This window comes from Miscanthus floridulus, chromosome 8, assembly GCF_019320115.1.
Source record: "Miscanthus floridulus cultivar M001 chromosome 8, ASM1932011v1, whole genome shotgun sequence".
In the NCBI taxonomy this organism is placed as follows: Eukaryota; Viridiplantae; Streptophyta; class Magnoliopsida; order Poales; family Poaceae; genus Miscanthus; species Miscanthus floridulus.
In genome coordinates, this window is record NC_089587.1 from 53,246,312 (window position 1) to 53,268,243 (window position 21,932).

General features: G+C 46.8%; 1 protein-coding gene and 1 pseudogene across 1 annotated transcript; both read right to left on the reverse strand.

The window, feature by feature from the left end:
- Window positions 1–74: 74 nt before the first annotated feature.
- Window positions 75–3,680, reverse strand: LOC136476387 (nuclear transcription factor Y subunit C-4-like). The gene is made up of 3 exons (XM_066474203.1): window positions 3,576–3,680; window positions 3,430–3,477; window positions 75–1,148 (listed from the first exon to the last, which is right to left on the reverse strand). The coding sequence occupies exon 3, from the start codon at window positions 1,113–1,115 to the stop codon at window positions 348–350; it is 768 nt and encodes a 255-aa protein (XP_066330300.1). The 5' UTR covers window positions 1,116–1,148; window positions 3,430–3,477; window positions 3,576–3,680; the 3' UTR covers window positions 75–347.
- A 3,237-nt stretch (window positions 3,681–6,917) lies between these two features.
- On the reverse strand, window positions 6,918–19,153 carry LOC136469074 (zinc finger BED domain-containing protein RICESLEEPER 1-like; annotated as a pseudogene).
- Window positions 19,154–21,932: the final 2,779 nt, after the last annotated feature.

Below are 21,932 nucleotides of genomic sequence, written 5' to 3' on the forward strand. Positions count from 1 at the left end.
ATGGCTAATAAATGACGCAAACAAACACAGGCCTCGCATGAAGTCCCACCACTCAGTTCATACAAGGGCCTCCATTGGCTCAACAGTTGGTATACTGGATTAGACAGAAAAGGGTAATCTTACTACATTAGTTTGCAAATCACCTACCAAATCACAATCATTTTCTACTGCTGCCATGGCAGCGTCGGGAGTCGAAACTACCATCAGGAAACTCTATGACCTAATTAATGGCAACTGTTTCAGCCAGCAATCATCGGCACAATTAACATAACCAAATCATATTTGTTTAGAGGCCTAGGTTCAGACCAAGATTTAATTGCTTTGCTGTTATCATCTCTTGCCTACTTTCAGGGAGACTGCTGCTGCTGCTCTTCAGGGGGCTGTTCCTCTTGCCCTTGCGGCTTCTGCCACATATACGTCATCAGGTGACCCTGCTGGCCACCACCATACATCATACCTGCTCCTGGCACCTGCTGTGCTGGCACATAGTAATATGGATAAGAATTATGATCAGCTGGGGCCCCCATAGCAGGCGGCAGACCAACTCTTGGAAGCCCGAGTCCCTCCTCTTTCATTTCATCCCTCGGGATTATGTCCACCAGGAAGTCATATATATCAGTCCTGGTGATGGCAGCTGCAATGTCGTTCTTCTGCAAGGTCCGGCGTTTGTTCTCCTCTGTGTGCATCCATGACCTCAATGTCAGCTCTAATATGAATACCTCGCATGCCTTCGCAAAGACAACGGGAGCTTCTGCAGAGATCATCCGCACATCCTCATCAGCCTTCATTATCTTCTTTATCCTTGCAAGTGGCAAGGTGTGGTTCTTGAAGTCAGTTGTTTGCTCGATGTCATCCATCTGGGTAGTCCAGAACTCCCTGAGCTGCTGCTGCTGCTGCTGCTGAAGTTGTTGGTGAAATTGCTGAGCCTGCTGGTAGACCATCTGGTGCTGAGCACTGAGTTGAGCTGGATTGGGGAATGGTGCTGCTGGCTGTGAGCCAGGAGGAACAGCAGGAGCTCCAGGTACCATTGTGGGTGGTTCATAGTCAGCAGCAGCAGCAGGATAAGGTTGTGACCTAACACCCATCACTGGCTGAGGCTGTGAGGATGGTTCCATCTTGTTTGTCCAAAATCAATGATTGTCCTGACCCTGGGAAAACAATTGCAAATTTGATCAGTTTTTTCTTCCCATCCACATCAGCCAGAAACATTACAAAATTACAGGTTATAACACTTCTAAAAGTGCAAAAGACATATTGCAGGTTATAACACTGTTAAAATTCTCAGATCTATGTAGATGGATGGGACTGGGAATGCCTTTTGTGTAAGGAAAAAAATCACAGGCCTTTATCTTAATATTCTTGTAGCTTGAATGCTACCCTTGAGAGCAGCAAATAATCTGACTGAAGTTACAAAAGATGCTTGCTTGTAAAATTTCATCTTAAGCACAAAGTCATCTTAGAGCAACTGCAGTTGCGCTATAGCACATTGGCATAACATTTATCTTGATGGTTGATTTCAATTATCACAAACACAGAAACTTCCATTAAACATGGAACAAACATATGATTACATCGAACAAGTGAAATCACATATGATTACATCGAACAAGTGAAATCACAAGGGGGTGTATCCTCAAAGAACACACAAGAACTGGTACGCAGTAAAGTAGACAAGTTTTTTTTTTTTAAAAAAGAATAATTCACAAGATCTATTAACTTTGTCCCTAATTCCCTATTCCCTCCGGTTTCCTAAAGGATGTCGTTTTGGACAGCGCCACGGTCTCCAAAAAACAACTTTGACCGTTACTTTTTGCTATAAAATATTTGTAAAATATAGTCAATATATACTTTTATGAAACTACATTATGAGATGAATCTACTTACATCACTTTCATATTTCCAAACTCTACCCAAAAGAATTTATTTGTAGTTAAAGTTTAAAATGTTTGACTTAAGACAATCTCAAAACGACATCCTTTAGGAAACCGAAGGGAGTATAATGCATGACAGGAAGGCAAAATTACCTTTCATGCTCCCACTTTCAATAATTTAAAAATAGGTATTTGCACAACCAATCAGTCCCTGCCAGTATTGGTCAAACAGGTTACGGATTTTGCAAATAGCTTTGATGATGAAAAAAAACTTAGTTCAACGGTTCACTTGCCATTATCTCTATTACAGATAGCAAGAACATATTTAAAGTTTTCATAATAATCTCTTTTCAGAATCAGTTACCAAAAATGAGGTGTAGTATGTTCTGCACGTAAGCTTAAGCTAGGCTGCAACTGCCTAAATAGAACTTATTAAATAACATGGCGATTTAGTGGTTTCTTGGGTAGTTGGCTTAGGTGGAGTAAAGCTGACATGTGTCTTGTCAACATGATACGCACTGTGAAGAACTCAACATCTTGCAAAAAATCAGATTCAATGGATGCATTGGAGCAAAAGTTCGCCTGTAAATTAAGTTTTGAGTTGAGAAGGGGAAACAGTACATTCTAGAACTACTATATCATGTTAAATACCAAACTACAGGTCCAGAACCAAATTAATCATCACATCTAAGCTCTTGCAGAAATGTAATCCATCTGCAATCTGGGACTAGCACTCAGAGAAACATGGTAATGTGCCCACTTGGAACTACTTAGTTCCCATGTCACACTAAAAGAAATTACATGCCAAACTTAAGATAACATCCATGCCATTAGTTACAACATTATCAAAGATAGATGGAAGCTTAAATTCTGTTAAGGCAGGTCCTTGCCAAGATTGGATGTGCTAGTAATTTCATATGGGCATATGATGATGTATATGAATCATGAATTCTGTTAAGGCAGGTCCTTGCCAGGTCTCCTTTCCCTACATAGGCACAAACATGATTCGACGTCTGAAAGGAATATTCTCAATTCTTGAGAGTTCACGAGCAGACAAATGACAAGAGCATTATAGTATCAGCCACCCTCACTACTCACTACTCACTACTCACTACTCAGCATGATCAGTCTGTAACTGGCATGAGTACAACAGTCAACAAAAAAGTTCTTGTACACATCACTAAAGCAGATGCGCTGGACTACCGGAGCAGTACCGAAGGTCAGGCTGTAGACGAGTCAACCAGGTCTTCTTCGAAGAAGACGCCGTGCAACAATATTCACTTACTCAGAGCAGCCGTAGTCTATTTTTAGAAGTCAAACCAGTACCAAAGCAAAGCAAGGGATTACCATCGAACGGCATAGGGGGGATCCATTAAACACGGAAAAATCGGAGTTGAATAACATCTACTAGTACCACTAGCCCAACACATACCGGAGGAGCATATAACCCACCCAAAAGGATCCGGGCTTGATTCATCACAGAAACGCAAAGATCGTGCAGGAAAAGGAGAGAAGGAAATCAAGGAGAGGAGAAAGAGGAGGAGGACGAGATACGCACCTCGAAGGACCTTGAACCGCCGCAGTCACCGCCGTGTCTACTCCAACCCTAGCAAGGAAAACGGATGAGGAAAAGGGGAAGGGGAAGGAGGAGGGGATGACGCGATAGCCGATAGGGATGAGACCGACGAGACGAAAGCGGCTTACCTGGATCCGGCGCGAGCGGTGGCGGCGCTCGTCGCCTGCGGCAGCCGGCAGCACTGGCGGCGGATTCGGGAGTCGGGAGCGCTGGCAGCTGTCAGCCTGTCGCGGAGTCGGGGGCGTTTTTTCCTGGCCTCGGGTGGAGTGGGCCTGGTTCCCGGATGGGCGGGATTCGGCCCAGATCCCGTCCGATCCATACATGCTCAAATGAGGCCTAGGGCCCTTTGGCACGGATTCTCCGACTCCCACCTGCAATCCTATGTGCTGCACCGTTCAATGGAGCCATATTTTTCTCTCTTCCCTATCCCCTCTCACATCCTCCACTCCTAGTTGCTCTTTGGTAGGGCTCCAGACAGCTCCGGCTCCCACCTATAAAAAACAAAACCTGAAAAACACTGTTTATAAGAGCCAAAACTCTCTCTCCATCCTCTCCTTCTCACAGAGCTGGTGAAGCCAAAATTTTTAGCTTCACCAGCTCCTATGGGCTTTGTGAAAGGGAGAGAGAGAGAGAGTTTTAGCTCCTATGAATAGTGTTTTTGCTGGCTTTTGTAGGTAGGAGCCGGAGGTGTCGGGAGTCATACCAAAGAGGGCCTGGCTCTATGAGAGGAAGATGGAAGAGAGAAATATAGCTCTAGGGAACAGTGTAGCACAGTAGAGTTTCAGGTAGAAGCCGGAGCAGCCTGATTCCGTGCCAAAGGGGCCTCATTCACTAGCAGAAGCAGATCAAATCCAAGTGATTTAAAAAAAAGTTTATCTAACCTCCCTCGCCTATAGGCGTCGATAGGGCGAATTGAACGGACCCGCTGACGTAGGAGCCCAATATGAGAACAGCAGTTACATTCCATAGGTAGACATGATCTTAAAAAAATCCATAAATAGGCACAAGAAGCTACCTAAGAAGTCAGAACAAAACACAGATACGTAGCATCGATAAACGGTAATGTTGGGTATAGGACGTCCGTCCGTCCGGACGGCGCCGATGGTGGGCCGCGATGCAGCCCAGCGACTGCTCATCCACTCGCCATCGCCCCCAACCATTCTAAAAAACCTTCTTATCCCTTCCGCTCCCTCCTCTCCACCACAGCGCCTTGCGGCTGCCACTCCGTTCGTCCCATCCTGAACGCGGATGCCACTATGCCTCGATGTTGCCACGCGCCCCATCCGGCGTCGCTCGCTTGCCCCCGTAGCGAGCACTTCTCGCTCCTCCTGTCGCGCGCTGGTGCTGGTGGTGCTCACTTCGCCCATCACGCGGGCCGCTCGTCCGACTGAGCCAAGACTGGTGCTGGTGGCCGTGGTGCGTGCACGCCACTGTTGCTAGTGCGCCCGCCCGGCAGAGCCAAGCCCGTTGCTGGTGGCGGTGGTGCTCACGCGTCGCCGCTCGCTACCGGCTTCAACCCCGGCAGCTGGAATCGACCGGCCCCGGTCTCCCCCTCCCCTATGTTGCATATGTATGTTTTAATTGTTTCGGACGTTTCAGATGTATGTTGCAATTGTTCCATTTTGATTTTGCAAAAGTAGATTGGGGATGTTGCACATGTTACAAGTGTTTCAGATGCATGTTGCAAGCGTTTATTCAAAATATTTCATCTATTTCCAGACATATGTTGCAATCGTTTTTTATCTAGATGTTGCATATGTTTCACACATATGTTGCAACAGCATGTTCCAAAATATTTTAGTTGTTTCAGTCTTATGTTGCAACAAGTGGTTTCATGTTGCAAGTTGCAAGTGTTATTTTTTGGATGTTTCATGTGTTCCACACACATGTTGCAAGTGCATGTTCCAAGGGTTTCATCTGTGTTTTCAAACGTATGTTGCATTCAAGTTTTTTTTCATGTTGCAAGTGTTTTACGTTGTTCGGCCGGGGGGCAGGCGGACGGTGCGTGCGGTGCGCTGGGTGGGTGGGGGGGGGGGGGCTATAGACCGGGGCGCTGGGGTTGGGCGGACAGGTGCTGTGGTCAGGGGCACGCCGGGTCCCAGCTCTCAAGTGTCGCCGATGCGGAGAGAGAGAAGCGGGTCTAGGGAATGACTGGCGGGCGCAGATACGGGGACGTAGTGCGCTCGTGGAGCAAGGCAATGGCGGGCCGGGGCAGGCTGCGCGGGTGTCGGTCCGGACGTTCGGACGCTAGCCACACCCATTGATAAACAGACCAACCAAACAACTACAGAGCAAGTTAAGGCAGGGGATCATTGGGCACCTCACACGTCTGAAGTCTGAACCAGAGCCCAAATCCTAGTTCAGGAAATGCATGTAAATCTGAAACACCCAGAAGCACGTGTTTTCGTTGCTTCCATGATTGAAGAGTACTGTGCCTGCGTAATGGCATACACATATATACGGACGTGCCAGCAGCTGCAATGTGGCCTCTGCAATATCACCCAATACTCGATCTTACGTTAATCACCATGACCATCTACTAGTTGAGTCCTTGTAATCTTCTATCTACAGATAAAAGAAAGGTCCGATAAGTCAAGCCTGTTCGCTGGTTGGTTTTTGAGCTGATAAGTCCAGCTGGTGCTGGTTTGTTGTGAGAGAAAACACTGTACCATAGTTGATAAGCCATGGCTGAAACCAACAAGTGAACAGAGCCAGTGTCGGTAGCTGCAGTAGCATGACAAATAGCCCTGCAAATTATCCATGGGAAACATAAATTACAGGCTTACAGCACTACCCCCATGAGAGGACAGGCATGTTCGGGAGGCCGTATCGTATCGTGGATTATTTACTGCTGGCTGGTTTGGTGTGAGAGAAAAACACTATTTCCGGCTGGAAATTTACGATCGCTTACGAGTAAGCGAACAGGCTGATGTTGGTGAATGTATGCCAATGCAATGCGACACAAAAGACTCCTGTTTACTTCCCATATTTGCAGTATTAACCATAATCAAAAGATGTCATGACACAATGTTTCTCAAACAAAAATATTATAGATTACTCCCTACTTCGCGAATAAATTAAATATCATCACAGTCCGCACCCTACTTCGCGAATTATTTTACCCATGATGCATATTGTATGAATACAATAATCTAATTACAAAGACATATATAATCATATAATGCATACCTACATGACCGGAAGCACCTCTGATATTGCATTATTGTTATTGCAGAGTGCGTCTTCTTTTGGTCATAAGTTACGGTACTTCAAGAAACCATCAACAAAGAAAAAATGGGTGCTGTGATTATCAAATTGCTACTAGATGTCTAGTTAATAAAAGCAGTAATGAGCGGTGGTACCCTAATCGTGCCACTACATTTTTCATTAAAAAAATAAAATATGCATGCATACTCCTAGATAGTAGAAACTGGTGTAAGAAAACTAACAGAAATCGAAGTTTTACCATTCTACTTAATCCAATCTCGGATGCATACGAGAGCCTCAATTGTTTTGATATTCAATTTGCTCCATTGCTTACTAATTCCTGGCCCCTCGCTGCTTAATGCTGCCTCACAATGAACAGCAGAACCAGGCATTGCCAAGATGTCATGTGCCATGACAGAGAGAGTTGGATATTTTGCAGAATTACTCATCCACCAGTTCATAATATTGAAATCATCGTTCCTCGGAACAAGGTCATCATCAAGGTACTTGTTAAGCTCTGTCGATATCTGGCTCTGCACATTAAGATGCTTGTCTGGATCTTCCAACGAGTTACGGTAAAATCCACCCACTTGAACATCACGAGTTTCACAAATTGATGTGTCGGCACTTGGCTTATCTACAGAACTACAATATTCAACAAACAGCTCCCAGATTGTATCATGTACAGCAGATATATATTTTGCTGCTTCGCTGCCAAAAGCTAGTTTTAGATGAAACTCAATAAAAGCAAATTTGAATCTTGGATAAAAAACAACAGGTACTGACAACCACACATGAATTTTGCCAGAACTCATCAAGTGCTTCCTGCATCTCCCAGACCATTCTAGAAAGTTCAGTATGATCGGTAGACGCTTGTTCTTCCAAAGTTGTCCTTGTTAGGAGAGAATGGACTCTATCCATTCAGGTCCGTTCGGTTTACCTAAAATTCGGCTTGTTTGACTTCTTTTTTTAGTCGGAACAGTGTTTTTTCTCACAATATTTCAGCCAGAACAGTGTTTTTCAATCACTTTCAGCCAAGTTTCAGCAAGCCGAACGGAGCCTGAGTAGGCTTCAGCCCAAACATGTACATGGACATATATGCATAGAAGTCCATACACAAAGAGGAAAGTACACAGACACATATACATCTATATCTAACACCCCCCTCAAACTCAGGGTGGATCACGAAAACTGAGTTTGGAGAGAAAGAAACGATGTTGAGCTCTTGTCTGTGCCTTTGTGAAGAAGTCAGCCAACTGAAACTCCGAAGGCACATAGCGAAGAGTAATGATATTATCCTTCACTTGTGCCCGAGTGTAAGACGCATCAACACCGATATGCTTGGTGAGGTCATGCTTCCCCGGATCACGAGCTATGCTGATAACATCGGTACTGTCAGACAAGAGAGGAGTTGGCACAGAAACTGAAACATCAAAATCCTTAAGTAGCCAGCGCAGCCAAGTAACCTCTGCTATCGCAAGAGCCATAGCTCGCAACTCAGCCTCTGCACTCGAACGAGAAACCGCAGTCTACTTCTTTGTACATGTTTGGGCTTCTATGTACTTTTCTCTTTGTGTAAGGGCTTCTATGCATATATGCCCATGTACATCTTTGGGCTGAAGCCTAACGAATGGATAGAGTTCATTCTCTCCCAACATGGTATCAAAGCCAGAAGTCTCGAGCTCGAGTCTTGATAGATGCATCTTTTAAGTCCTCCGCTCCCTTCCTTATTTCCATGTTTGTGCCTTGTTCTGGCTGCATGTGAGTGGGAGTGTTTGTGAAGTATTAGTGAATTGCCCACCTCTTCTCAATTGCTTAAGCTTTTGGGTTCATTTGGTTGGTGCATGAAACCTAAATGTCCTAACTATCCACAATTCATTGAAGTACATATTTGCTGTCGGACAAATAGGACCAGAAAACACTTCAACAGCATGATAAATAGCCCTTAATATCTTGCAAACCGACTCAACGGTTTCAGTTTCTTTTGCAGGTAACAACTCTTCGGAGGGAAATGTCTTCTTGAAATGCAAAAGAACTTCAAGCATGAAGTAAATTTTGTGCCACAATTTTGCATCTTCCTCATGAAATTTCAATTCCATATGTCTAGTAACTTCTATAAGCTTTTGTTGGGCTAGCGATGAGGACACATGTGCCTGGATAAATCTCTCTAGTATATCATCAGCAAGATTAAGCATGGGTTGCCCTTTCGAAACGTTAAGCACACCATCCAGACAAGCAGTATTGCGTAGCTCACCACCAATAGGAAAGCATTTCCTTTGGATGAGAAAGTCCTTCAGGTTAGATGTACACTCATCGTTTCTGATTTCACTGACACATGTCAGGCTAAAAAGCTTCCGATCAAGATTCCTAATCTCTTATAGCTTCCCATATGACATTAAATGGCCCACTTTCAGAATCTAGTACGCGAGCGTCCTTAAAATGTATTATCCTATCCAAATTAGTGGGTGATGGCTGAAATACACCAAATTTGATTATTCTCTTTTCAAGTTTCCAGTCTGAATCAATGAAATGCACTGCCAGACAGAGATACTTGACCAAGGCCTCAGATCCAAGAGTCCACAAACATGCTGATAACGAAATCCGATGGGATGAAAGAGCAATTTTCTTCTTAAGGCCAGCCTTTCTCTCCTGGAACAAAATAGTTGAAAACTCTTCAATATCAATGCTTGAAGCCATGTTAAACGCTAGATTTAGGCCCTTTGCAAAACACCTCATTTCTTCATGTTTGACAATGGAGAGGGGATAGCCATGCAAACTAATCATTCTAGTTAGCTCTTGATATGATGATTCTTGGTCAAATTTCCTGCTAACATCTGGACAAGTCTGAGCTGATGAGATATTTTGTTCAATAGGGTCCATTTTATCCCTTGGTGGTGAAGCTACAGTGTGTTGGTCCACAGGTGTTCTATCACCAGAGCTTCCCTTGTGGAACTTGCTAGCATATTCTGAAATGAGAACCATACCATTTGTTAAGGCAGGTGAAAGTTCATGTTGAAAGCAGTTGGACTGGAACAACTAGGGATGAAAACGGATCCGATATAATCAGATATATACAGATACATATAGTTATTTTTAAGTTTGACTAAATATATACAAAAATTAGTAAATCACTAATTTTTATAATGTCTAATAAGCATAATTAGATTGATTGTGGAATATACTTTTTGAAGATACAAGTGTCTATATTAATTTCTATATACCTAGTTAAATTTTAAAAAGTTTGGTTCCTCAAGAAGTGATATGTACAATTGTTTTGGGATGGACGGAGTACACGGACTACCATGAGAATTTGTCCAAATCCACCATGTATACAGAGCAACCAAGTATCAAAAACACTAATCTTATAATGTGTAGCACTTGTATTGAATAATACACACACACACACACACTACTACTACTACCATGAGGGCAATATATGGAAATGAAAAGGACTCTAAGATGAATAAGAAAACTGATGCATTCCAATTTTTTCATGGCACTGAAGTATGGATAGAAAGTTGAAACATTGTATAATAACTAAATTAGTAATTCCTTGAATCATGGTGAAACGACCCTTCCCTTGGAAAATGAACTAATATTGCTAAAACTAATTAAAATAACAGTAAAAAGTCTAGAAGTTCTAACAAAAAATCCACATAATATCCTCAATCTGTTGAACATTGAGAAAATAAGAAGAAGCAAAAATATATAAAAACCATTATGCAAGTTCTACACTCTACAATTCTAGCTACTTAGATCAAATTTGGACTCTTGCTTAAGAGCTTAGTAACTAGAGCATACCATGTTGAAGGCCCGCCGCATCCTGTTGCTCCTGGCTCGGACCCAGACCATCCTTGGCTCGACATTTTCTGTAGTGCCGCCACAATTGACCACCACCACCATCTTTACAACTATAGCAGCACCTGCAGTAGTGGCATTCCGCCGTATTAGTCAGGCCATTTACGGTGACAGGCTTATAAATGTCCCAAATTTTAGATTTCTTATATTTGAATGTGTCAACAACAGATGGTACCCCTGCTTGCATATCATCACTGTCATTATCGTCCAAGTAGTGATCCATAACTGCATATAACAATATGTGTCATTGGTAAAATGGTAACTATTTTGAATTCTTCATTCAGTGTTAAACTCGATTATGTACCTAAAATTGCTCCACACACCATGCAAAATTGTCAATAATCTCTTCAGAAATCTGGATATATCAAACAACCAAACTCACCTACAGATAGATAGAACACCCAACCCAACTAGAAGCGGCACTTTGCATAACAAATGAGCAAAAAGTGCAGACTTTGACTACAACATCGATCGCCATGAGTAGGATAAAGGATACCTAGATCCAACCTTACCTTTGTTTTCTATTTTGTCGCACACCTGGCCGGTGGTTTGTTAAAGATTCACAATACATAGGTCGCCATGGTCTCTGATACCAGGTTGGTATGGCGTCGGGCTTTACTCCGGAGGAAGTACGGAGGAGATCGATGGATGTGAGAGCGTGCAAGGATCCGGCAGGGAGGAGCCAGTGATTGCTGGCAATGGATGACGATGAACAGGGAAAGGACGCTGGGCGCCCAAGGGTGACTTGTAGTTGTTAGTTGATCTCCACCAATAGGCCCAACGGCCTATTGGGCCCTTGCCTCTGCTCCCTGATCGGGGGAGCCCAACCCTAACTGGTTGGTGGACCCCTAGTCACACAGCACATACAAATAGAGAAGGTGGGGATCGGGGCTCAGGGCTACGAGGTTCATTGGAGCCGCCACACTCACCTAAAGAAAACCCTAATCCGATCTAAAGGCCAGTGCTGCTAGCGACGGGATGTGCCTGGCCACCGCCGTCGCCCCTGCAAGATCACTACCATACCACTACAGGTCACCATAGCTGCCACTAGGGTCTACATCGAGCCACTGGTGATCGTCTCCACGGCGATGGACGCCTACTACACCGACGGACATTGGCGTCTACCCACTGAGGTGCATCAATAGAGAAGACGAGGATGCTTACCCGATCCTACGGTCATAGAAAGGTACTCATCGATCCTAACATTGGTACCTAGAGCTAGGTTACTAGTGTGTAACCCTAACCCTAATCGGGTAAAAGAAGAAAGAACAGATCCGTGTTCAGATCAGAGAAGAAGTAAAGAAAGAGGATTAGGATCTCAAGAACCCTAACCCTAACCCGCGCAGAAAGCTCGGGGAAGAAGAGAAAAGAACCAAACGGATCTAGTTCGGATCTGAGGAAAGAAGAAAAGAAAAGTTCCGAACCCTAACCCTAACTTGGGTGGAGGGGAAGAACAGTGAACCCATTTCGGATGAACTAACCCAGCGCAAATAGCTCGGGGAAGAAGAAAAGGAAGGGCCCTCGGCAAGTCCGTCAGCACTCGAACCCTAACCCATGAGAGGATTCGGATGAAACCCTGAAAAGAAAAGAAATCCAAATCGGTTCAATCCGAGCACCAAAAAGAAAAACAAAGAAAGAGGGGTTTGGCCTAGACCCGCTCAAATCCGAAGGGGAAAAAGAAAGGAACCCTAGATCCGATTGGGGAAGAAGAGAAAAAGAAGGGTCAGAACCCTAACCCTAACCCTAGTTTCCCATTCGGATGAACTCGAAAAGAAAAGGAAGAACAACAAATACAAATCCGAAGGGGGAAGGGGTGGATCTACCTCGCCGTGCATCGGGATGTCCCTTCGCTGATGTGGGAGAAGAAGAGCCGAGCCGGCCCTTCACCAGCGCGGGAGAAGAAGACCGAGCCAGGCTTGGCAAAGGGGTCACCGCGGCCAGGCCGCTCGACGGCGACGCGCTCACCCGCTGGGGAGCGCGCACACCGGACGAGGGGGCCGACGGCGGTGCCATGGATGCCTTCGCTCGCTCTCGCTCGCTCGATTGTGCTCGGCTACGAAGAGAGAGAGAGGGCCGGAGCAAATGACCTAGGGTTTCCATCCGTCGCGGCCCGAGCGTGGTTTTGACCCCGCGAAGCCTGCGGGTGACCGTCGGATGCGATCCGACGGCGGTGCTTGATCGGGCTGACCCGCGGCCCTAGGCGGGCGAGCGCACGGGCGCGACTTTACCGGCCCAGGCCCAGGTTGCGGCCTGGGTGCGGTAGCACGTGTGGAGAGTAGATGGGCTGGGCCATTTTGCCGGCTGGGCTGAATGTACAGTACTGAATTGAAGCAGTTTCTGTTTTTTTCTTTTTTCAGTAAATGTTTATTTCCTAGAAAATTGAAAATGCAAATTGGCTCAAAAGAAAAATAGAAAAGTAATTTTTCCCTATGGGTAAAATTCAAGAAATTGAGTGAAAGTTTTTCCGCTGCTAAAGAAATTGTTTATTCTCCAGTTAATTTGAACCAATATGGTATTTAATTGGAGAAAAAGAGATTTTTTCCGTTGCTAAAAAAATATTGATTCTCCAGTTATTTTGAACCAATGTGGTATTTAATTGGAGAAAAAGAGATTTGACATGATTATGATGTTGTTATTTTCTGACCAACGTTGTTAATAACAATATCATAATTTTAATGATTTATGCATTAATTCTACTTCTGCCCTAATGGTGATGTAGAATTAGTGTATAAGAAAAGTTGATAATTTTAATGATTTATACATTAATTCTACTTCTGCCCAACGGTGATGTAGAATTAGTGTATGAGAACAGTTATAAAAGTTAATGATTTATGCATTAATTCTATTTCTGTCCCAACAGTGATGTAGAATTAGTGTATAAGAACAATTATGAAAGTTAAAGATTTATGCATTAATTCTATTTCTACCCAACGGTGATGTAGAATTAGTGTATAAGAATAATTGTATGCTTTGATTTTGACCAACGTTGGAATCAAGGCATGCAAATGGTGTTATTTTTATGTTAAGAAAAGTTTTGACCTGGTTTTCATCTTGTCTAAGGTGGACTGGGTAGTCACCTCACCGTGTTCCACTGAGATTGTGGCACTGGTGAGGGAGACAAAAAGAAAATGATGCCACTTGGGCAACTAAAGAAAGGGATTTTGAATCCCAAAAGATATCATATGGCTTTTGAGCATAGAAAGTGGGTCACTGCCAATAAGAAATGTTTGGCTGTGATAAAGAACATGATTGAACATGCAATTGTGGGCTTAATCCTAGAATATGACACGGTCATCGAGTACCTCGATAGAATAAAGAGTTAGTTCACTGATACTTCAAAGACATCCTACTCAGCTAATAAAGCAGCTGGTGATAGAGTGTTACTCTGGAAATGGTGGCATAAGAGAGCTTACGATGCGTTATCGAAATTATAGCACTATCGTTCAGGCCATATTTCGAGGGGGAGAATGGAAAGACAAGTTAAGAAGGATATTCTTCCTCCATTAGAGCTCTCAGTTTTAGAACAATGCAGAGAATGCATAAAAGGAAAGTATGTAAAAATAATTAAGAAAAGATGACAAACAAAGCATGGGAATTCTACTAGATTATTCACACAGACATATGTGGTCAGTTTCCTATAAAGAGTGGATGGTAATGATTCATTCATAACATTCACAGATGATTACTCCCGTTATGGCTATATTTATCCAAGCATTAGATAAATTTAAGATATTAAAGATTAAGATAGTCAGGTCTGACTGTGGGGGAGTACTACGGTCGACATACCCTAAAAGAATGGCATAGTAGCCCTAGTATTCTATACCGGGTGAACCTCAGTAGAATAGAGTAGCTAAAAGAATCAATCGTACCCTAATAGATATGGTGGGCAGTATGATAAGTTACTCCACCTTACGGTTGAGCCTATGGATGAAGGCGTTAAAAACCCCATTCATATTCTCAAAAGAGTACCAAGTAAGTTGGTGTCCAAAACACCGTATGAGTCATGTATAGAAAGAGTACCCTCACTTAACCACTTGCGTGTGTGGGGGAGCCCTGCTGAGGCTAAAGTATTTAACCCAAACATTGGAAAGTTATATCCCAAAACAGTAAGTTGCCATTTGTTTTGCTACATAGAAAAGTCAAAAGGTTTTCGTTTCTACTATCCAGAGAGACACACAAAGTTTATGGAAACGAGACACGCTGTTTTCCTAGAGGATGAAAAGATAAGGGGGAGCATGGTAGCTCGAGAAATTAACCTTGAAGTGAAGTGGGTGTATGCGCCCACTCCAATGATTCATGAGCTAATTTTCTCACTACATAGCTGTCGCTGCACCGACTAGTGCAAGATACTATGGTGTTAGCACCTGTCAGTTATTCCACCTGTGGTAACAATGAATGACGATGAGAAACCTATTCTTTAGAATTCTATAGAACCTATTGCCTACACATGAGGGCGAGCAACAATAGCCTCAAATAGAAGATGTGCCAAATGTGAAGGCCCCTAGTAGGTCTCAAAGAGTTAGAAAATCAGCTATTTCTGCTGATTATGAAGTGTATAACACTAAGGAATTTCAAATGGAGGATGATCCCACCTCATTTGAAGAAGCCATGAGAAGTGATCATTCATCAAAGTGGCTTGAGGCCATGGAAGATGAAATGAAATCGATGAATGCCAATAAAGTTTGGGATTTGGAAATAATTCCTAAAGGAGCCAAAACAGTAGGCTGTAAATGGGTCTACAAGACTAAACATGACTATCAAGGGAATATAGAGACATATAAAGTGTGACTTGTGGCAAAAGGCTTTATGCAAAGAGAAAGAATTGATTACAATGAGACTTTTTCTCCAGTCTCATGTATAGTTTCCTTCAGAATCATAATGGCATTAGTGGCACATTACGATTGAGAATTACATCAGATGGATGTAAAGACGACATTTCTCAATGGAGACTTAGGAGGAAAATGTTTACATGGCACAACCGAAAGGTTTTGTCATAGAAGGAAAAGAACGAATGGGATGCCGCCTAAAGAAATCCATTTATGGATTAAAGCAAGCTTCAAGACAGTGGTACTTGAAGTTTGATCAGTCAATAAAGAATTTTAGGGTTTAAAAGAGAATGTAGAGGACAATTATGTCTATGCAAAGTTTAAGAATGGGAAGTTTATCTTCCTTGTCCTGTATGTAGATGATATCTTACTTGCTAGTAGTGATGTCAGTCTACTATAGGAGACAAGAAGTTTTGTTCTCAAAACTTGATATGAAAGATCTTGACGAAGCCTCGTTCGTTCTAGGGATCGAGATTCACCGAGATAGAAGAAAAATGGTATAATGACTGTCACAAAAGGCATACAATGGAAAAGATCTTAAAGAAATTCAGCATGCACAAATGTAGTCCCTCACCTGCTCCTATAGTCAAGGGCGATAGATATGGGGATTTTAAATGTCCCAGGAACCAATATGGGCTCAATCGATAAAGTAAAAGTGGTTCTATATGCTTCAGCTGTCGGAAGCTTGCAACATGCTCAAGTATGTACAGCGCCCTGACTTGGCATTTGTTACCGGGTTTTACTTGGCAGATTCCAGAGCAATTCTAGAATAGAACACTGAAATTAGTAAAGAAAGTCTTGCATTATTTGCAAGGAACGAAAGGCCTCATGATGACATATAGAAGATCTGATTCACTCCACATGGTGGGATATTCAGATTCTGATTATGCGAGAGTGAATGCATATCCAGACGTGGATTTTCTATCATCTCGTAAAGGGGAGCTATTTCATGGAAAAGCTCAAAGCAAACTATCACTGCATCGTCCACAATGTATGATAGTTTGTAGCGTATTATGAGGCAACGGGCAGGTGAACTAACTAACGAAGTTCATACCTGGTTTGAAGGTGGTTGACGACATCTATAGACCACTAAAATTATACTACAATTATAATCTGGCAGTAAAGGATGCTCACAACATTAGTCAAGTGGTGCTGCCAAACACATTGACATAGAGTATTATTGTCGGGGACCTAATACCAGGGTACCCCAGAAGGTGGAACCGATAACCACTGAACGTGAAAAACTTCTAGACGCATAAGGGCTCCATGTCATCCCTTGTTCGAGTGACAGGAGTTTGGTTCCGCCTCGCCCGACACCTTTGGGACAGGCCCGGTCTCGCCCGAGGGCCGAGGGATAAACTCCGTCTCGCCCGACGCCTTGAGGGTAGGCTTGGTCTCGCCCGAGGGCTGAGGGATGAATTCTGTCTCGCCCAACCTAGGAGGGGCAGGGTCAGCCTCACCTGACGCCTTTGTGATAACCCTGCCTCACCCCAAAAGCTCAAGGCTAATCTCCGTCTCGCCCGACGCCTATAGGGCGGGCTCGGTCTCGCCCGAAGGCAAAGGGATGGATTCCGCCTCGCCCGATCCCAGAGGGATAGGGTTAGTCTCACCCAAGAGATAGGGATTGATCTCCGCCTCACCCAATGGTCCAGAACGAGCCTCGCCCTGATCGATATCTATCCCTCATAATGATGGGTACAGGACGAGACAAGACGTTCGGGTCAACCATGGCTCCAACGACCATACCCTATGCCCTGGTAGGAAAAGGACTGCCAGAGAGCAACAGGACTGATGCTTTAGACCCTTCCGGGCGCCGCTGAGCCCAAAAGGTATTATAGGTGCGTGCATCTCACTCGGTAGAGTTGTAGGCGCCGCCTTCAGCTCTGGGACACGGAACCCAACGAAGATATACGATAGCCGCTACGCTCCAAGAACGGATTTGCTATCTCCACGAACGACGGATACTCCATCACCGCGCTGTGGACCCAAGGGAGCGGGGCCCTCTTCCCGACCCCTCAGGTCCACCTAGTCAGAGGGCCTTGGCCACGGCACTACATCGGACCCCGACCCCGAATTCTCCCAACAAGAATCATGGGAACCAGAAGGCGTATGGAGCAAGGCTAGGGGGAGGCTCCTAAGTCAAAACCACTGTACTATAGCCCATACCCTGGGGGCAGCATGCTGTGACTAATCTGACATCCTACAGAGATATCGACAACATCGTAAGCACTTATCTTCCTTCGCACTCATCAGAATGGGGGACCTGACCAGGTAGACATGAGCCCCAAGGCTAAGTAGAGTACGCATCCTGGAGCCCTCACCCTGGTAAAGCCAGCCCCTTCATATATAAAAGGGGATGCGCATCCTCCATCAAAGGGATGGAAAAAATAGGACCGAACAATAGAACGCACTCACACACACAAGCAGATACGAAGCTCTCGACCACCTTTCAATCCTTCGATCAGAGACTTGGGACCAGTCCCTCTCTCGGCAGTTTATATCCCTTACTACAGACCGTTCATGGTGCTAATAACACAAGCAGCAACAAACTGGACGTAGGGACGTTTCGCCTGAACCAGTATAAATCCTGTGTCCTTTAGCGCACCATCCGAGCCTAACGCGCATTACTATAAATTTACTTGCCGGTGCTTGTACGAAACACCGACAGTTGGCGCGCCAGGTAGGGGCTTTGCGCGTTCCAAATCAGGTCTCGGATGGCCACCCACGCAATCACCTGGGCCCCGGGCGCACATGTGCGTTTCGGCGACCTGGATTTCATCATCACACTAGGAGGAGAGCTGGCGCTGACTCACTCAGCCGCCCCATCTCCCCCTTCGATCAACCTCAGCCGTCTCAGGCTTGAGGGCCCACCGGGCAACTCCCGGGGAGTCCCGCCACCCAAGGAGACCTCTCACAACACCACCATGTGTCCGGAAGGGTCCGTATGGAGCGCCCCGACAGCGTTTCCGTTCGGTCTCCGCAACGTTGCGGCAACCGCTGGCCGCCTTCTGGCGCTACGTGTGGTTCAACCACCCAGGGACATCGAGTTCGTGGGAGCGATGGAGTGGGATACGGAGACCCTCTACGAGCTCCTCAATGAGGAGCCTGTATCGCTCTCTAGCTCAGATTCCAGCAGGGGGAGCCACCACCCTTCCCGGGAGTGCTACATGACGCAGACCCCCGAGGGTCACGTCGAAAGCACCTCTAGGGAAGAGGCCACCCCTACAAACAATCCTGAGAGCAGATTCGGGGAAGAGGGGACAGCCCCATCTCACCTGAGGATGGAGCAGCTAAGGGCTCGTCAGCAAGAGATCGATGAGGCCGGGCAAGGGCTCGCACGGGAATATGCGGACATCAATCGCGAGATTGAACGCCGCAAAGACGGGGGGCGCGCGCGCGCCACAGCCCGCACCGTACATCAAAGGATCCTCACCAACGATGGGGCCTTTCCTCACTTTGCTCGAGCTAGCCAGAACATCGCCGCAGCAACTGCCTTGCTGCATGGCCTCCCGGAGGCCACGACGTCCGAGGATCGACACGCTTATCGGGAGATTCACACGTTGCTCGAGTGTGCAGCCGCGCAGCAGGCGAAAAGTTCGTTGTCTCGACGACACGAACCCGACACCAGCCAGCGCGCACCCTTAGTGCGTCCCACCAAGGACGCATCTGTACACCAAACACCGCCAGCCGGCGGGCAGCCCTCCGTCGTCCCTATACATCAACGCCCCGGCCATGGCCGCGACGTACGCAGCATAATCGACGCCCGAAGACGTGCCCACGGCGACGATGGAGAAGCAGCGCGCCGCGGCTATCATCCCCGATGTGGCGGGCGCTACGACAGCAACGAGGACCGAAGCCCGAGCCCCGTCTTGCCAGGCCCTCAGGCTTTTGGCCGGCACATCCTCAACGCTGCGTTCCCTCTAAGGTATCGACCGCCTACGAACATTCCTAAATATTCTGGCAAAACAAATCCCGGGCTTTGGCTCGAAGACTATCGGCTTGCATGTCAGGCCGGTGGTGCGAGTGATGATAACTTCATTATTCGCAATCTCCCGCTGTTCTTGGCCGACTCGGCGCGAGCGTGGCTGGAGCACCTACCGTCCAATGCTATTCAGAGTTGGGCGGATCTGACTGAGATCTTCGTGGGTAATTTCCAGGGCACGTACAAACGCCCTGGAAACCCATGGGACCTCAAGAACTGCCGTCAGAAAGCCGATGAAACCCTCCGCGGGTACATCCGGTGCTTCTCCCGACAGTGCAATGAGCTCCCAAACGTCGCCGACGCCGACGTGATAGGAGCCTTTCTATCCGGAACGACCTGCGAATCCCTGGTCCACAAGCTAGGATGCAGGGGCCCGCGAACTACCAAGGAACTCCTGGACATCGCCACTAGTCACGCCTCTGGAGAAGAGCTAGTCGGGGCCATCTTTGATCGCTCCGACGGAAAGACAAGGCGGGACGAGGACGCCAGCGAAGGCGCCTCCAACCGTCCCGCCAAAGGGAAAAATAAGAAGCAACGGCGCGACAACTCACTCGCGGCCGCTGCCGACCGCAAAGGTGGCCGAAAGCCCACGGAGGGCACTCTGAACCACTTCGAGAAAATGCTCGAGGGGCCATGCCCAAACCACGCCTTCCCGGCCAAGCACCTATACAAGGAATGCGGCCTTATGCGCAAATACTTGGCCGGGGGTCTAAACAAGGAGGAGTAGGGGAAGGAGCCTGTTCCCACCACTAACGACACGGAGGAGAAGGACGACACCTTCCCAACTCTGACCGGTGCCCTCATGATCTTCGGAGGATCAGCGGCCTACGACTCCAGGCGCCGCCAGAAGGTCGCACGTCGAGAGGTCTATACCGCTGGACCGGCTATGCCAGCTTATCTCCGGTGGTCGGAATCTACCATAACCTTTGATCGAACCGACCATCCGGATACCATCCCACACCCGAGAAGGTATCCGCTTATCGTCGACCCGATCGTCGGTCCAAAGCGGCTCACCAAGGTACTGATGGATGGGGGCAGCGGCCTCAACATCATGTACGCCAAGACGCTCGACGAGATGGGCATCGACCGAACGCGCCTCCGCCCCGTCCGAGCACCTTTCCATGGCGTCGTGCTAGGAAGGCAAGCCGTGTCACTAGGGCAGATTGACCTGCCCGTCACTTTTGGGGATCAATCCAATTACCGAACTAAGACCCTCACCTTCGATGTAGTAGGGTTCCCGGGGACTTTCCACGCCATTCTGGGGCGACCATGTTACGCGAAGTTCATGGCCGTACCCAATTACACGTACCTAAAACTGAAGATGCCGGGCCCCCGTGGGGTCATCACCATCGGCACCTCCTTCCAGCGCGCTTACGAGTGCGAGGTCGAATGCTGAGGACACGCATCCGCGGTCATCGCATCCGAAGAGCTCGCCACCCTCAGGGAGGAGGTCATTGAAGGGACACCCGACGCAAAGAAGTCATCTGGATCATTCGAATCGGCAGAGGGCTCCAGGGACGTCCTCTTGGATCCCAGTAGCTCCGAGGGCAAAAAAGTCCAAATCGGGACCGCGCTCTCCTCCGCGTAGGAAAGCGCGCTCGTCGACTTCCTCCACGCCAACAGGGACATCTTTGCGTGGAAACCCTCGGATATGCCAGGCATCCCGAGGGAGGTCGTCGAGCATACTCTCCAAATCCTCTCAGGCTCCAAGCCGGTGAAACAACGCCTACGCCGCTTCGACGAGGAGAAACGCAGGGCCATCGGCGAGGAGATAGCCAAACTACTGGCCGCAAGATTCATAAAGGAAGTATACCACCCAGAATGGTTAGCAAATCCTGTTCTTGTCTGAAAAAAAGCAGGAAATGGAGAATGTGTGTTGATTATACTGGCCTCAACAAAGTGTGTCCAAAGGATCCATTTCCTTTACCAAGAATAGACCAAATAGTTGATTCCACCTCGGGGTGCGAAACCCTCTGTTTCCTGGACGCATACTCAGGCTACCATCAAATCGCGATGAAAGAGTCCGACCAGCTCGCGACATCTTTTATCACGCCCTTCAGATCATTTTGCTACGTTTCAATGCCGTTTGGTCTGAAGAACGCTGGGGCAACGTACCAGCGCTGTATGCTTAGTTGCTTCGGAGACCTCATCGGGCGAACCGTTGAGGCCTATGTCGACGACATCATAGTCAAATCCAAGCGGGCTGACCACCTTGTCGCCAACCTTGAACGCACCTTTGCGAAACTCTGGGCGAACGGCATCAAGCTCAATCCCGAAAAATGTGTTTTCGGGGTCCCGAGGGGCATGCTGCTCGACTTCATCGTCTCCTTGACATGCTGTGCCACTTCTGAATAAGGGAGCGCCTCGTCAACGAGCACCGTCCCCTCGAACGATATCCCGGGCATCATCCGATGCAGGGGAAGCACACGCGCCATCAGTGGCGCCACCCTCCTCGCGTGGTAGGCACCGATAATCCCCGACCCCTTTACACCCCAACCCTTTAGGGCATGGAGGGCGGAGAGAAGGTCGGAGATGTGCTTCTTGTCTTTAGACGCCCTAGCCCCACGACACCGGAGCATCCACAATAAGACGTCTGGTGTACTTCGGTAGGG

What these genes read in the sequence shown, in the direction of transcription:
- LOC136476387 (XM_066474203.1), bottom strand. Translation starts at nt 1,115, where the DNA reads ATGGAACCATCCTCACAGCCTCAGCCAGTGATGGGTGTTAGGTCACAA.